Here is an 18,283-nt window from a genome sequence, read left to right as displayed (position 1 = left end):
TTTACTGTGATAACTTGGATCAGTGGTTCTTAGTTCAGTGGTACGTTGCAAACCACTGTGTCCTTATGGCATCCTTGAGCTACACTTTGGAGCTTAAGATGGGATACAAATTCTTCTACAGTTAAGACCACCTTAAATCCAGTTAGCTCAGTGCTGAGCAGTGCAGAGTAGGCTATGAATGGATAATGCTGGATGTTACTTACGATAAATGATATTGTGAAAAAAAAAAAAACATGAAATCCATGAGAAAATGAAAATAAAATCAGTGCACATATAATGTAGCACTTTTGATTTCGTTATACATTGTATGGTAAGGCTAAAGTATATTTCCTATATATGTATGTAAGAAAAAAATTGTCAATGAGTATAATTTCAGAAGATCTATAAAGTCGTAAAAATGAACAAATGCATTATTTATATGGATCACAAAGTGTGTGTGACAGAAGTAGAGATGGAACTGATGCACCTCATTAAAATCTATAGTTCTGGAATGTTTTGTGTGGGCCTCTCCTGGTTCCTTTGTGTGATATTATCTTATGGTGTTTTGAGTGATTCTTGCTGTGTTTCAGAAGTCATAAACGTGCTGATAAAATGCAGGTACAACCTGATTCTGTTTCTTAGACCTTTATCTATGGATGTCCATTTCCTCACATGTGCAGTGACTTTACCTCTCCCTTACTCTTGCCATTTTAGTTAGCTACCTCAAGACTACACCTATCTACACTTTTCCTCGGAATAAAATCTTATTTATCTTTTCTCACATCTGCTGTTCTGTGTATGTTAATTTTGCAGCACTTTTCAAGATGTTGTGTGTGTATGTGTATGTTTGTGTATATTAGCTGTCTTTAACTAATGGCTATATCACTGCTGTAAAAGGAATAAAGGTATGTTGTGGAGTGTGTGAATGTATATTGAGATTGGCTTTGCAATGAGTGTACTCAGTACTGTGTCATAGTTGAATTTAAACACGGTTGTCATGTACAATGATGGCAATAAAACAATTATCTGATTAATTTCATTTGGTGTTTTAATTTCCTTTTGTTATATCTGGGCTTGTCCTGTTAAGGTGCTGATGGACCTCCCTTTGGTTACTGAACTGCTTAAACATGACTCAAACCAAAATCACCGTAATCTAAGAAAAATGAGTGAGCATATTAACCACAAAATTGTTATTTTTATGAAAAATCTGCAGAAGAGCTCCATTTTTATATTATGCCTTTGACAACAGTTCCAAGATCAGTTTTATCTAGTAAATCAGTGGCTGACATAAAGAGAGCTTCCACAATACAAACTATTAAAGTGCAAGTGAACGTGGTCTGGCTGAAAAATCAACCTACAGACATTTGATCTAGAACCGTTCACTTTTAGACGGAAATGCCAGAAGCTATTCAAACAGCGTCCACTTTATTTATCCTAACTAAGAGGTAACCCACTAAGGCATTCGAATATTATCATTAAGCTTTAGATCTAAAGATGGATACCATCTCTCAAACAGGGAAAGTTTATGAGATTAGAACTTTTTATTATTTGAATGTAGTTGTTGGGGTCCTTTCAGATTGCGTGTGGCTGCAGTCTGAAACAGTCGAAAAACCGGTGCAAGATGTTACGGTGATTGCGCTATTATTCACCGTCATCCAGTCGCCCGTTGAGAGACGTGCTGTGCCTCTGGAACCCAGATGAGCCGGTCCAACCTGCAGAGTCGTCATTCCAGTCTGAATGAAAAGGCCTGTGTGAACACTGCCCACACTTTAGCACTATAAAAGACGTGGTATCGTAACAAGGTGTTGAGACGAAGACGTTAAAGACGGATTCATCCTCACAAAATAAACCTTGCAGTTCTGCCATAGTGTAGGCTATACCAAAGGAACAAGATGAAGACTGGGGCCTTCTCAATCTTCGGGTGCTATGGGGGAGTTTCGTCCGACGAAAAGAATAACGTTTTCCAACGCTCAATGTTCCCGAAAGATGTAAGCTTCAGGCAAACGTTTTCTTGTAGGAGGAAATTTCTATATTTGATTTCTATGTATATTTTTTTGAGACATGAAACTTTGATGTGCCAACTACAAAGCACATCTGACTTGAAGATGCCTTCCGTGGTCAAGGCAACTACAGTTAGTACCTCTGGTGGAGTGGTTCTAAACAGTTCAACAGTTCTATCCCAAAATTGTGAAATGTTTAGGACCACTTGATCAGTGGGACGCTATCTTTTGGAACCAGGAGGAAGAATTATGGAATCTGTATTTCTCAACTGCCTTTATGTAATTATTCTTACTTATTTACTCTCTTTAGGTCGTGACAAATATCGACTAAATCAGTGTCACGACTGTTTTGTGCATGCCTTCATTTCAGAAGTTAGAAAAAAGATGTAAAAACTTTAAAGACTTTCCATATTCCTAAGAACATGAATTAATATAACTCATTAACGCAGCGCAATCTGAAGACTATACAGCAGTCTCTCCGTGATTAATAAGGATAACTACTCTTCTTCTTCTTCTTCTTGTGGCTCCTCTTCTTCTTGCTATCATTATTATTATTATGATGATGATTGCTGTCGTTGTTGTTGTTATCCTTTAAAAATCATTCTGAATGCTTAATTATTCGATGCAATTTATGTGGATGTCCATGGACATTTAGTTTATGATGCGTCATCTCAATTAAAGTTTAAGATTATTCTCAAATACGCAGTTGTGGAAGACCATTTTTACTTTTCACAATTTTCAGCGTGCTTAAGCTTTTTGACACCTCGAAAAGCGCTCTCTCTCTCTCTCTCTCTCTCTCTCTCTCGCCCCCTTGTGTTTCTTGCCTTAACATTTAACATTTCACAGAAATACGGTTTCAAGTGGAGGCTTACTGCCGGCTCTATGGACTCGGGGTTTTATTATTTCTCCTACTTTTCTTTTCATTGATCAGTCCTAAACGACGATTCGCTCAGTACCAGTCTTTCCAGGGGATTCCGAACAGGGGATTCCACCTTCAATTAGGGGATAGTCAATAATACCAACAATCTATTCAATGAACGTACCTATATCCATGCGCATGGTACACAAATATCAACCCATTAGTGTACAAAATCAAGGGATTAGGTAGATCTTCGGCGCAAAGAGGAGGAGGGCAGCGGGGCGTCCAATGAATTGCAAATGAGAGGAGACTCCAAAACGGGATTGATCCGTGCCTTTTTGAAAAGAAGGGCAAATATATGATTTGAAGGCAGCGTGATCTTTACTTATTTTTTTTATTTATTTATTTATTTTTACCAGAGATTAATTGATAAGCATAGCTATCAGCATGCATTTCTTGAGAATTGTCAATCAATGCATCTTAAGCAACAAACTGAATTTTGTGTAAGTGTCGCGCCCTTTACATTGCAATATTTTTTTTCACGTAAAGTATCCTTCCAATGAGAACGACAACAGTGACTACAGTTTTCGTTTTCCACAAATCCCGTACCTTGAAGCACCATTAACGCTTCACTGAGATCACATTTGCTCTTCTGGATTATTAGATAAATTATTCATTAGCGCACAATCAAGTCCCCTCTCTTCCTTATCCAAGACCTCTCAGTCGCTGTTTTCTCTCTTCTTGATCTCAGCGGTGCTCCTAAATAGCACCAATATCAACTAAACGCTCTTTCTAACACCCCACTGACTGCTGGTTAGAGAGTTGGGTAGAGGATATGTCAGCGCTCTTAATGAGGAGCCCGGAGCGATTTGCCTACATGCGCAAGGGCAGCAGATGTCGGACCGGGCTCCCCTGGGACTCGAACCATGGAATTTCATCAGCTTGCAGGGGTGACCCTGCCCCATTCAGCAGGGGAGAGAAGTAAGCCCGTAGACGTGGTAAATCATCTTTACAACGGATTGTAATGACTAGGCCCTCAAGCACGCGGCATCGTTGACATCCCCTCAAAACATACGAACTATAACACAAACTATTCGCTGACGGAGAACTTACCTGTTGTGTATGTGGGTCCGTGAATGTGTGCAAGCTAATTAAATGAATATAAGGGGTTAATAACAAAACGGTATAACGAATGTAAACTGTGCTTTAGGCTGTTGAATCAATTAACACATAGAAGGGACGTTCTCATTTTTTATGGCCACTGCACACAATCTACCTCAATGGGGGCAGTTTATCAAACGCTATAACCCACATTGAGACCCGCTGATGTGGAGAAATACTATTCAAATGAAGTCTTGTAAATAATCAACCGCCGCATTCACTTTATCCAGGCGAACAACGACTGAGACAACTCTCTTAAAGGACCCTCACCAGAGCCGAGTTTATTATAGCAATAATGACTGCCTGCTTATCTACCACGACCTCTTCTGTGTGCACAAGATAAGATTTTTTTTTAAGACACATGCGGTAATGTCGTGTGCTCAGCTCTCAAAGAGCACCAAATAACTGACTTTATCAAGCCTATTAAGCCTCCTGTTACAGCCGCTCGATTGCAGTCAGTTTTGCATTCGCCCCAGTGCTTTGATTGCTTTATTCTCTTTTGTATATTAGGCTTATAGCAGAATTAGCCCTGAAATAAATCCAGTGCCACACACAAAGAACCGTAAAGGGTAATGGTCTACCCAATCTCTCTCTCTCTTTCTCTCTCTCTCTCTCTCTCTCTCTCACACACACACACACACACGCACGAACGCACGAACGCACGCAACAAATGTGTGTGCACGGCAAAGATCATACATCAACATTATATCCAAGTTGTCTGAAAAAGATTAAGAACCGAGCCCTAGGGTAGCTCAAACTTTTTGGACCTACTCGTAATTAACAACGCCAAGAACATTTATTTGAACACCAATGCTTTTGGCATCGGATTCACGAAAGGGCCAAAAGACATGAGAAGCCAACTTTTCTTATACGCTACGTGGTATTAATTATTTTGAGAAACAACAGTTCCACCATGTGGCTTGTTCTTGTACACTTTTTACGCTTCTATTCACACGCTTCACTTTAATTGCATACGGGCACATCTGGATTTGACAACAATTTCACCAGTGAATAAGGATGACGACTTGCCGTCTCGCTGAAACAATTTCCAGTCTGAACCTGTCGCATTGCATGATAACGCGTTGCGACTCCAAATGCCTGGACAAATGTAGTCTAATAACCTGAAAGAATCCTGACGAGGCATACTTAGTCCTTGATTCACCTTACCCCCAATTCACACCGTTAAGGTTTTTGTCCAGTCGAGTGTAAGTGGTTGTGTGTAGATAGACGCTTCACAGTCCACGCGTACGGGACTGTAGCGTGAAGCGTGCTTGAGACAGCGTGATTACACGACCATCCACGAATGACTGAGAAGAGAATGGGAGGAGGGGAGAGCGACAGCGAGAGAGAGAGAGAGATGTGCAAGGTGGTCCTCTACAGATTCGCATGATTTCACTCCCATCACATCATACACAAACAAGGCGTGGACAGGCAGTGGACGGTGAGGAAAGTACTCCTAAAGGATGTATAGCTCTTGGATTACGGATGGATTGTATGGGTTTCTTGCCCTTTGGGACAACTGGCCAATGGAGATATAATTTTAACTGTGTGCAGACCATTGAGCTTGGAAGCCGGGTGAATACGGGTGTTTTTTCCGAAACGGGTGTGCTATATCTTCAATCATTTTGGAATACTCCATGAAGTGCAAATAGAGTCAGAGAAAAATATCAGCAGGATGAGTCCATTTGGGAAACCGTATATGACTATTCCATAAGCGTGGAGAGTAATTATATCCACAGTAATACAATGGATCTATCAAACTCTGCCGGCTCCTCTGGAGCAAGCAAACCGAACCAGAGTCTTATTGACTTGGGAACATTCTTCGTGGACTCCGATATAATTTTTGGATTTACAAGTCATCTTTTAAGAAGAAAAGCCAAGGTATGTAAAGCACTTAAAACTCCCCAAAATGATTCTTCAAGTTGTTTGAAGTGCCCTGTTTCTCCACATTATTTGCAAATACGACTTGCCCAGTAGAATGTTAGCGTCAATGCATGAAACCTTGCCTGTGACTTCACGTGATTTAAAATGATTATGAGAACTAGGTAATGGAGAAAGTCTTTAAAATGCACCAAACGTAGCTAACCAAGCATTTCAGGACCAAGAACAGCTCTCATTTACGCCCCTCTCCAACCATATAAACTGGTCTTAGTTGTCCTCATGAGGGCTATGAGTTTTTTTCCACTCTAAGAGGGTTTTCAGAGACCACATTTCAGTGATTCCAGCAACAAGTACAGTACTGAAAATCGACGTAAAGGGCTGAGAGCTGCACGAGGCGGGTAGTCACAGGACGGAGGGAGCACAATCCATAGCTTACAAAGTAATGACATCTAACCGATTACTGGTCACATTCGTCATCACTATATCCTGTCCAGTTAAATATTTTCTTTTGTGACTCCACCAGCCTTTCTCAATGGTGCAAAATGATTGTAGCAACCCCCCCCCCCCCTTTTTAGGGTCATAAGTTTACTTGAAAGTCAGAAGTTTTACTGAACAGTCTGAGCAATTATCCGGTAAATCAAATGGTGAAGAAATGCATTTATATTAGGCCAGCAGTTCGTCGCTTTCAGAAATCAACTGAATCAAGTATCTCCATGTGGTATAACCAACTACATATAGGCATTTCAAAGCAGCAAAATCTTGAACCCTAACTAGATTTTCACAGATACTTTACATATTCTAGATCGGTCAGTTGAAAAAACACTGTCTTGCGCGTGTTCAGTAAAACAGCGCTTTTGTGTTTCATTGCACACTGAGCATTCGAATCATTCGTGTAAATAACTGAAGGCCAACCACTGTAACGAGTGTTCTCGTTAAGATGGATTTGGGTGAATGAAATGCTGCACTGAGTTTAAGGACTAAAGTCTTCCTAACAGAGCTTTTATAGCGTCCTGTTGAGGAGCAACTACGGGACTAATGGTGAGTGCACTACTAGTTGCACTATCCCAGACAAAGGACTGGAAGTGGGTCATTTGAGGTAGGAGAGAGGGTGTACCATTTCAGCTGAGACTTAAAATCATGTGACCACAACCCTTACATCATCAACATCAAATATTTACCATTTTAAAATTAAATATTAAAATTGAAAGACAGCTTTCACTGTTAGGATCATTCTCTATTTTTCAGAATTACCAAAAGGTGGCGCTAGAGTAACAAGAAAAAGGTGGCGCTACAGTAATAAGAACAAGTCACCCCATTTCCACTCCAACCCAGTCATTACAGCGACAGCTCTGCTCTGCACACACAATGCTTACCTAGTCATTAAAGTAAAGAGATGACGTCATTCCGTGAAGTCGTGTCGGCATGAAATAGAGGGACGAGCCAGTGTTGATTTTCATGTCCAAGTGAATAAAAAAGGAAGAGCCCATATTCCCTTCCACAGACATTTGAGCGCACATAAATATCGGACGATCATCTGTTATTCGCCCAATACCAGAGCTACATTTAGATATATGTCCCCCACCCCCATGCGGCTTGCCGTTATACTAGCTTAAACTCTGGAATAAAAGGCTGTTATGCTTGGGTTACATTAGTTTGGCTAAATGAACTAAACTCAATACAGAACTTCTAGGTCTTAATAGTGGGCTTTCCGTGTGCATTTGCTCGTCAACACTGGTGTCAAACAGCTCCACCCATTAGGGTAGTTTGCAGGGTTGCTCCTCTTGACAGTCGTCAAAGTTTGCTTGCTCAGTGCGCGTCGTCATGGATCTGAGGCAACGCTTTATTTTCTTGAGTGTATTTAAATACACAGTTTCAAGCTTAGTATCACTGGCAATTCTGCAGAAAATGTTTTAAAGTTAATTGGGAGCAAGTTTATCACAACAGAACGTAGTAATAACGTATTTCACAGAAGTGCATTTAAACATTTGACGACAGTTGCGCTGTGGCGCTACTAGGATGAATTCACTGCAGGGACATGCTGAAGCACAGGACACCGACCACTACAGGTTTATCGTAAGTGTTATCTGTGCTTCAGTAAATAAGTTTAACAGTAATTGCTTATGACCTAAATACCATTTAATCTTACGTGTCATTGAAATACCTTCCATAACTTCAGAAAACTCCAAAAGTACTGTTACAACCTGTTTACTAGCAGCCAACCCAAGCTGCTCATGCAGGTATCATTAGACACTTTTATCAAAAGAGGCATTGATTGGCGCATCAAGGACTGTACAACACAGATTAGAATTTAGGGTAACGCTACTTGTTGTGCTTAATTGGTTCCTTTCCTTTTATTTATTTATTGATTGATTGATTTGGTTGTTTTTTTATTTATTTTTTCGCCTTTCATTACAAAGATTGAGGGCTGTCCCGGCAGAGAGGCTTCACCCACTCTCGAACCCAGTTCGAGGAAAAGAACTCACTCTGCGGAAGATTCACGATGCGCCAGCCGACCACCCCCGGAGGGCGCAGGATCGGTTACCATCTCCGAATCAGACACAGAGGACTGCAAGGCAAACTTGTGCAGACAGTGTCTTAGCAAAGTTTCAGAGCTGAAGAAACAAGCGCTGGCCCTCGCCGATCCAGCGTCACTAAAGGTGAGTCAATCGAGTTCTTGTAGCCATTTGTCACAATGTGAGACTAATATGTGCAAGAGCTTGTTGGAAACACTTTAAAAGTCTTATTGTGAAGGCTCTGTAATGATTTGAAATTAATCATAGAGCTGATTTGACGAGCGATAATTTGAAAAATGAAAATGAAAAAATGATTTTAACTAGAGCTTCTCTTTTTGGTGTTCTTAACAGTAACCATATTCAGTTATTTGCCTCTATCCAAGTGCTATCATTGGCCTTATCCAGAAAGCCTCCAAAACATTCTCTGTCGTGAAAAAGTTTACATCTGGAATACAGCATGATCCTTTATAACAAGTCACCAAGCCAGAAATACCCTTACACAATACATACTGTATATCAGCTGTATGAAGCCTTGTTGTAAGGATCATATAATCTGTTTTTATAGATGACATGATTAGTTTAGCTGTCTTGTTTTATAATATCCTTATCAAATAGCCGATACCCAAGTGGCAATAACAACTTGCACAGTTTGCCCACTCCACTGATTTAGATTGTTAGTGCTTTTATCATGCCGCTGCACGGGGCACAGATTATATTACACTGACATGTAGTAGAGTCTCTGTGGAGTGATCCAGCATTCAGCTGGGTGTCAAGCCTTGCGGCAAAATTTGGCTTGAGAGTTTGCAGTAAACTGGAAGCCTAGAGGAGAGTGAATTTTTTTTCAGGGTTTTTTGTGACTCTGACACAGTTTCTAGAAGCTCACCATTTCTTTTTCCTTTGATATAGATTGCTTTAAGTGTTCAATTTTATGGTCAAAACTGATTAAACACTAACTAACTGAAAGATGGGAGTTGTTATTTGGCTGAAGCAGTTGCAATGGATCACCTGACAGGTTGCGTTGCATGGAATTCTTCTTTGCTTGCCCAACCAGACAGAGAGTTCCTCTGCCTTGCATATTGAGAATTAGCAAGTAGTCCTTATTATATGCATGACAGGTTCTGGGTCATTGAGTCATTGGTAATAAAATAACACAGAGAGATACTATCTGGCGTTACGGGTTAATGTTCTGAGGTCAGATATTGGTGGTGGCTCAGTTTTAAAAGGCTTTTGGAACAATGTTGCGGAATGTTTGGAGTCAAAAATTAAAAGTATGAGATTAAAATAGGGCTTGTTTTCTTCTGTGGCCTTTTTCCCATTACAGTTTCGCTTTTCGGAGTTTTAAAAAATTTCCCTTCTGTCTCGTTTCACACACTCGTTCACATGTGTCTGAGAGTTCCAGTGTCTGGGAGAACAGAGAGTGGAGGGCTCTTGGAAGTGGCCCATTGTTTTGGGAAACAATGCTTATCTCACTCTTCGTCCGTCAACCTCAGGGGGGAGAAAATAGTCAAGTGGGCTTGCTCTGGAGTCTGTGGAGGAAGCCAAGACCCAGTTGACCTTCACCACGCATTCAAAGTGTTCCTGTATGCCCCACATCAAATTCCCACCACTGTTAAATATAGGCTGTGGACTCTTTATTGTTGTCGTCGTTGCTGCTTGGTCTAGCCTCAGGTTTTTTTCCCCCTTCACCTTTCTTTCATGGTGGCCTTTCAGGGTAAGGGCTTAGGTAGGATTACAGGCCTTCCAGCCTTCTCTGCCCCCCCTCTGCAGGTGACCATAGGGACAGAGAGGGCTTTGTGTGTGTGTGTGTGTGTGCGCGCGTATGCATTAATGTGCATTCGTATGGCTGTGTGTTTATCTTGTTGTCTCAGTTTAGGGACAGTAGGCTGTGTGTTAAGCTGTACCACAGAAATTTTCTTGGAGTGCTCCTCTCTTCTCTTCTCCTCTCCGCTCCTCTCCTCTTGTCTCCTCGCCTCTCCCCTTCCCTCTTCTCCTCACCTCACCTCACCTGACTTCCTGTCATTATGCTTTACTATGGGAACCAAAAGCATCTCACTTTTTGTCCTGTGTGGTCTAGCCCAGGTGTGGCAATAGAAGGGTGAGGTCAAGGCAGAAGGTTATTACTCTATCAACCCACTGTTGATGGGTTAATGACGCTTTGGATGTAGCGGCCATGGGAAGGTACTTTCGGTGGTATCGGTTACCCCAGCTGGGAAGCAGAAAGCATGCATTGTCCATCTACAGTCGCTGGCTGACCACCTGACCTGATGTAAGAGAGCTGAAGTGATGGAGTGATAAAATGTTGTTGGCAATGCAGAGAGTAAGTGTATAGTTTTAGTCAGACCATGATTATTCAAACACTAACCAGCGAGTAGTGTCTCTGAGAAATTATGTGAACTTAAAATAAAAAAGCCTTCTGATCTACTTTGGAATATCAAAGACATTTAAGGGACAATGGCTGTTAACATTCTCCAAAACAACAAGAAAAAGAGCCACTTTCATGTTAGTTTGCCATTCGTCTTTCCCCCTGCCCACTCACATGTCAAATGCTTCACTGTCCGCAGGAAAGTAAAGCAAAAGAACATTTCATCTCTTCTGATGGTAGTTCAGAGTCGAAAGGCTTTTAAACGGTGTCATAGTTTCCATAATCAGCTCATGGTGATTCTCACAGCCCCAACTGTGTTCATACATGAGAACTTGTGATGCTGTAGAAGATCTGAAATCAACCCAGCTCTCAGGAATTGAGATCAAAGTGGTTTCCAGTGGTCAGCTGTGTAACACTGTGGCTTTGTCAGAGGTATTGTATAGATGTCACAGCGTTTGAATACTGGACTGTAACAGGGGTGCGGTATTAATGTTGAGAGAGTCATTTGCTTAATTCTGAATGAGGGTGTTCTGAGGTTAGACGTGCTGCATTTCAAAACAGCACTGTCTAGGAAAAGCTCAGTCAGCATAGAAGCCGTGCCTGTGACAGTTCATTTCTTTATGGTCTGCTGAGACGCACATACTCACTGTCTGCAATTAGTCTTTTTTTCCACGCCTCATAGCTTTTAATGGGGCTCTTCTCCGTCCTTTTTCACTGGATGTCCTCACGGGACTTGCCATCTTTTGTTTTATTATCTATCACCAAAGATTTCTAAGTCTGATTTGATGAAGAATGGGCCTTTCTCCTTTCTAAAAGAATCCAAATCTCACCTCAATAGTTTGTTCACATCAGTGTAAGGATGTTTTACTTTACATAACACTTTACTGCCCAGCGACTGAATGCTTGATGGTCTGAAATGAAAAGGAACTTAATTTGAAGACAAAAGATGAAGGTTTAATCCTAAGCCATGTTAGAACAGTCTACATAACATATTTGTCTGTCCTCATCGAGGTTTCCTCTCCCCAAATTAAATTATTCTTCATTCATACGCTTGTCCTCGATAGCACAGACCTGTGGAGTTACTTATAGGGAAACTTGAGACGTTAAAAAGCAGTCCTCAACTTCTAAGGTTCCAGTTGTACCGTCCACTGTAATCACTGGATCTTTCAGCATAATTGTGGTGCCTGTCCACCTGGGTTACATAAACCCAGCAATATTTGAAAGGAACCTTTTTCCTTGTATATTGTTGTAGGGGCTATGCGGTGTATGGTATCACTTTTTAAAAGATTGATGGCCACTTGGTCACAGGCATTTTTTCGCATCTATTGTCCACAGGTACAGAGACTGAAGTGTCCGTCATCTACAACAATAAGTCATTTCATTTCTAAAGGCGTTGTGAGTCCTCTATTGTGACACGTAAGGACGTTTCCTTCTTTTCGTGTGGCAGGTCTAAAAGCACCTCAAGCTCCCACTAGTTTTCAGATTAAGGAGTTGAGGAGTGTGTCACCTGATACAATAGTTGAAATTAGAATCCTTCTCTTGTCTTATGCTGTCATCCCCCTCAACATGTGCACACAGACTTTGTGCGTGTGTGTGTGTGTGTGTGTGTGTGTGTGTGTGTGTGTGTGTGAGTGAGTGAGTGAGAGAGACAGATTGTATATTTTTATAATCTGACCACTCAAAGGTCAGTGGACTTGGTCGACATATAACAAAATCCCAGGAAAGGGTTTGGTTGGGTGGGCCCAGTGTAACCAGGCTCCATTATGATGGACCCACACATGCTGTGAAACAAACTGCTGAAAGTTGGGGAACTCAGCTAAGGGATTCATTCTCCAGTGTGTGTTAGGGGTTTCAGTCACACTGTACACTCGTAAACAATTCATTAGGACTTTACTGACTTTTTATACACCATGGGTTTGGCCTTCTTTCTGTACAGCAAATTGTAAATTGTAAATATTTTATTCAGAAACTATGAATTTTCTTTATATAATATGTTCAGTTTCTCTTATCTCTCTTCTCTATTCTTTATGCAGTTGTGGTGTGAATGATACTGTCAGTATAGATATACCTGTTTGTGTATCACACAGATAAGCAAAAACAGCATGGAATATATTTACTGTTCAGCACATCCATCTTATATGAACTGTTACAGAAGATTCAGTGTTGCTTAATGCCCAAGGGCACTTATTCAATTGTCAAAGGGATTATTTCCCCACACCCCGACAAGCAGAGAACAGATTTCTCATGAGAACCAAGGACCAGTTGCGTTGCAAAGTATGTGCTTACTGGAAGTCCTGGTTTAACTTGCTTGTCTCATCATTCATACTCATCCCTATGGGGATGGTTTGCCCTACACATGCCTCAACAACAACTATAAATCTGTCACATTTTACAGTGAATGAATTGTTTCAGATTCACTTGTGTCCTTTCGGTTTTGTGTTCTTCAGAGCTTTGTTCTGAGTCGGCGTTGAGTGTGTGAAGTCAAGCCGTTTTGTCCAGGTGTGTGTTAGAATATTGGCACTAACATTTTGATCTGACTTGTTGTATCCTGTCATTACTCAGTAAAGATTGTCACAGTCTCAACATGTTTTTTTCATTCTTCTCAAGCTCCCTACATTTTAATATATAGATGCAGTACATTTAACTGATATAGATATGATCAGCTAGCTAGTGGTCTGAAGTTCATTTCTGATTATTACAGTGTTTGAACTCTATCATATCTCATGCTTTTAGAAATCAAGGTTCTTATACTTGACATATTGCAGAATATGAATGTTATTTCAGAAATATTTCAGATTGTAGTATTGTATGTATTCATCATGTAAATTGCTTAGGGTAAAAGCAACTGTCTGATGAATAAACGCAAATATAGTTGCCCAGTTTGTATTCTTTTTGTTGCTGCTTTCAGATTGTCAAGAAAGTCAACTGTTGAGAAACTGACAAAACTGAATTCAGCGGTAATAGTTAAGTGTCCTTAAGCAAAGACTGTGGGTGGACAGAAAACTTTTTTTTTTCCTGATTTCTATACAGCAGTAGCCTAGAAGTCAATAGAGGTGTGGGTAGAATATTTTTTTCTCTGACCTCTGCTTTGGCTGCATGACCACAGAGGAAGGCCATGAAGGCAGGGAAACATTGGCCGGTATAATATTTTTTTAAACTGAAGTCACTGTTGGTATTGGCTCTTGTAATAGCCATGTTACACTAACACTGAAGGAATGAAGCTGAAATGAGAAGTTACAAAATGAAACACAGGTGACGCTGACTTCACAGTTGGCGTGCCTTCAATAAGTTATTAATAAACGGCATACTTGGCTGGTATTGCCATTATAAGGAAATTAAAAAGTAGCCTCTTCAGATCATTTATTATTATAAATAAAATCACGAAAAGCTGATTTCTCAGCTGTTCAACAGGGCTTCTCAAATAGCGTGATTGTGAAATTTAAACGTAGAGCCTTTGCTAATGAAAACACAGGCGATGAGAAGTAGCAGATGGCTACATTAAGTTTTTGTATTATAGTACACAGCAATGAATATTGAGTTATTTAGGAAATTAATAAGTGAAACACTCATACATATTACTTGTCAGGTACCATATCAGGACAAAACAAAATTCCAGTCAGTTCATATATGTCTCTTGCAATATATGTTCTCTTCCTTGTTTTCTCTGGCTCGTTATCTGGGAGTAACATTAACACACGGACATCTCGAAAGAAAACACAATGGATCTGCTTCTGCTGCAGTATCGTTGATTGACAGCTTATAATTAAATATATGGTGTTATGAATTTGGTGTGTGCACTTTTCAGCAAAGTTCCTGACCTCTCCAAATGTTCAAACATGTCTCATAGTTGCTTGTCTTGTCCACTAGGGGCATAATGGTTATCCTTTAGAAGTTGTTACAGGCATTAATTGTAAATGAAACATCTCTCTTTCTAATGTATGAAGCATTTAAGTGCCTGATGGAAATAGTTTTGGCTAAAATGTGTAACATGTTGAAAACTTAATGCAATTTCAAATCTACTTGAAATGACTGCCTGTTCTTTTTTCTGTTTTTTGTTCCATGACTTTTATCAAGATCAAGGCTTAAAACATAATTCATATTAATTCATTAGCACCATTTTTGCTTACCAGCTGTTGTCAAACTGCATAGTTATGAAATATACAGCAGAGTCATAGATGGATGAATTTACTCTAACTTTGTGAAACGAAGTACTAAGGTAAATGACTTGATTTCATAAACATTTGACAGAGCTTCCTGCTCTGTGTATGGAGCTTTGAGGAGTAAGTTTTCATTTATTTAAGAGAGTTGGGGAAAGGTTATGGGAGAAAAGAGAGGGAAAGAGAGAGGGAGAGAGAGAGGGAAAGAGAGAGAGAGAGATAGTGAGAGAGAAAGGCAGCTAACTGCTATTTTCCAAGCTGACTTGCCTTGGGGCCACCTCTCTACCTCTTTGTTGATTGACCTTTGACCCTTCTGTCAGTTCATGCTCTCTCTATTGTGATATAGGGTTTCAGAGAGGCAAGAACAGGTGTACACACACACACACACACACACACACACGCACACACATTTTCTCATTCTATCTCTTTCTCACACAAGCAACTGCACACTCTCTCTCTTGTCATCTATCTTTCACAAGTACACACATACACATGCTAATATGCACACACAAACACACACACAGACACACACGCACACAAACACACACAATAGTAGGTGAAAAAGGATAAGTGCCCTCAAGATTTTGTTATAACTTGTTCACGAGAGACATTACTGTACACACCCTCTACAGTACACATTCATCCTGACACATGCTTGACATGTAGCCTCCCAGAATGATGCATATTACAGTCATAAGTCAACCTGTTTCACATCTTCACTGTTATCTTACAGTCTCATGATCAGGCTCAGAAAACTATTCTTTCACAACCATAGACACAGTTTCTCTCTTACTGCAATGTCTTGGACTTGCTAATCCTTTTCAAATAAAACTACATATGAAATGACTTCATAGAATAAGCACTCTGTATATTAAAAAGAAAAACATTTGGACCTGCATAGAAAGGGGAAGAGGGGAAGACTGTTGGTTTGTAGCCCATGTATGGGTGTCTGCTAGTGATAAACTAAACCCAAAACTGTCCCAGCGCTGTAGCCCTTGCCGTCATAATGTTTATTGGCACGTGTCTTATTAAACGACAACACTATAATGTCAGACTGAGCCGTGGAGTTATAGACATCCATCACCTTCAAGCCTAGAGAAAGAGAGAGAGAAAGGACAAAGAGTGAAAGAGAGAGAGAGAAATAAATATAACATGCGAAACAAAGAGTAAAAGTTAGGGTCTGTTTATATTTCACCCAAATGTGAAATGGATGAAACATGGAATAATATGAATACGAAAACAATAGACAGCAAAATGGAGAGTGTTTCTTCTCAGAATAAAATTTCCTGGAGTTGCACGGAATCACTTCCAGAGAGATTTCACACCTTCACAGTTGTTTTGTGTTGTTTTTAAGAGCGTTCGTTCTTTTGATATGGTGTTGTTTTTAAGAGCTTTCATTCTTACATTAAAAAGTGCTTCTATAATGTACGTAGGATGAGTGGGACGGTGTTTTGTCTGCTCCCCACTCCTGTGCCATGTTTCTCCTCGTCCCATTGCCTCCCTGCCTTCAGTTAAAAGCTGACAATAACAAGAGGAAGCTGTACTGTGTTATAGGGCGTGACACAGGAAACAGACTTTGAGGAGGCTTTGGGCTGGTCCCTCTCTCTCTCCCTCTCTCTCTCTCCCTCTCCCTCTCTCTCTCTGTATGCGTATGTGTGAGTGCATGAGTGTGTATGTGTGTATGCGTTCACACTCTAAGGCTAGTATTTGGGGAAGAAAGCATTCCAGAAAGTTCTGTCTCAGTTACTGGCCATTTTTTGTCATTCTAAATTGAGTGGATTACCTTTACAGATGACCTGTGTAGACCAGATAAGATAAGACCTGGACAGGTATAGACTACATACAGTCTCTGTCTGTCTGCTCCTGGTCAAATTCAGACATCTGCCTTAATTTATCATTCTGCTGGCCAGTTAGGTCATGAGATCATTGTGTAGATTTGCATTTAACTTACAGCCCTTGTGTGCAATGGATCATTCACCTATTTATGATAGTGTTTAAATGAACTGTTAGATGAATAGCGACTTACTGTTTTAGACAGTTGCAAAAACAGGACTGTAATTATGTGACATTCTTAAAATTTGCCTTCACATCATCATCATCATCATGATCATCATCACTGTCATCATTGTCATTGTCATCATCACCATCATATTTCTTATTAGCTGTTTAAAAGCACATTGTCCACACAGGGAACAGTAACTGAATGGTAGACTTACATGAAAATATATAAAACCATTTACTTATTTTTCTATAATGAACAATTATTTGTAATAACTGTCTTCATCAAATCTATAAATGCTTCAGATCATTTATGTCATCAAAATTACTCCAGTGATATGCTTTCATCCTTTTTCCAGTCTATAGCCCAGGTGATCGTGTTAGGACTAAAGTGCTTTTGTGATGACACGTTTTGTAGTTTAGCCAGACCTCCCAGAATATCAACTGAACAGAGCCTGTTTAAATCATATATAAAGAAACACACACTGAGAGCTGAGGTATTTTGGCACTCTGTCCTCAGCTAAATGCAGTAGCTTGCTCTCGGTGCTTGCGTGTGTGTGTGTGTGTGTGTGTGTGTGTGTGTTTGTGTGTGTGTGTGTGTTTGTGTGACTGGCATGAACAATGCTTTAGACTGCCAACACACACTGATTCCAAGAGTCAGAATAGCCTGCAGCAGAACATTGTGATTCGCTTTAGGGGAGTTATTGGTTGTGTGTGTGTGTGTGTGTGTGTGTGTGTCTATGTCTGTGTCTGTGTGAATAATATTGTAGATAACAACATAAGAGGAAGACAGAGGACATGTTTAAGGTAATTTCCATTTGTCTTTCTTTAACCCCAAACACAAAACCAAAGACAAATTAGACGAATGTGTTTGATGAGTGACTGGACAATGTGCTTAGAAAACACTTTTCAGGCCTGACAAGATTGATTGAGTCAGCAAACTAGCACGACTCCAATATACGTCATCAGTGCACAAGTAAACAAAGTGTTGAACTCAATTCTTTAGGTGACTTTGAGAGTTGTCACATATTCCTGTTCCTTAGACCGACCAAGTCAACATTTCTGTGTGTTTTCAGCATACCCACAGCCTTGGCAGTGTGTGTTCGAGCTGCCGTTTGCTTGGCTGGCATGTGTAAGCATGAAGAATGAGTGTATATATATGTGTGTGTGTGTGTGTGTGTGTGTGTGTGTGTGTGTGTGTGAGTTTTGGTGTGCCCTTATTTATTTGCCATTGTTTGGCTCTTGCCCTCATATGAGGGCTTCATGAATCTCTGTGTTGCATGGAAATGCCAGTCAAAGTTCACGCCCAAGCTCATTTCACGCTTCAGTGTGTGTCTTCATGCGTGCAGGTGTGTGTATGCACATGCATGTGT

General features: G+C 40.4%; 1 protein-coding gene across 1 annotated transcript in view; it reads left to right on the top strand.

The window, feature by feature from the left end:
- Nucleotides 1–5,745: 5,745 nt before the first annotated feature.
- The window catches only part of kif26ab (kinesin family member 26Ab), a 79,095-nt gene continuing 66,557 nt past the window's right edge, over nt 5,746–18,283 (top strand). Inside the window, exons 1-2 of the mRNA XM_030786784.1 lie at nt 5,746–5,880; nt 8,298–8,537. Of these exons, the coding sequence (XP_030642644.1) occupies nt 5,746–5,880; nt 8,298–8,537 (375 nt within the window). The remainder of the gene's footprint in view (nt 5,881–8,297; nt 8,538–18,283) is intronic.

Source organism: Chanos chanos, chromosome 10 (assembly GCF_902362185.1).
Source record: "Chanos chanos chromosome 10, fChaCha1.1, whole genome shotgun sequence".
NCBI classification, from domain to species: domain Eukaryota; kingdom Metazoa; phylum Chordata; class Actinopteri; order Gonorynchiformes; family Chanidae; genus Chanos; species Chanos chanos.
Note: the sequence above shows the minus strand (reverse complement) of the source record. Positions and strands in the feature narration are given on the sequence as shown.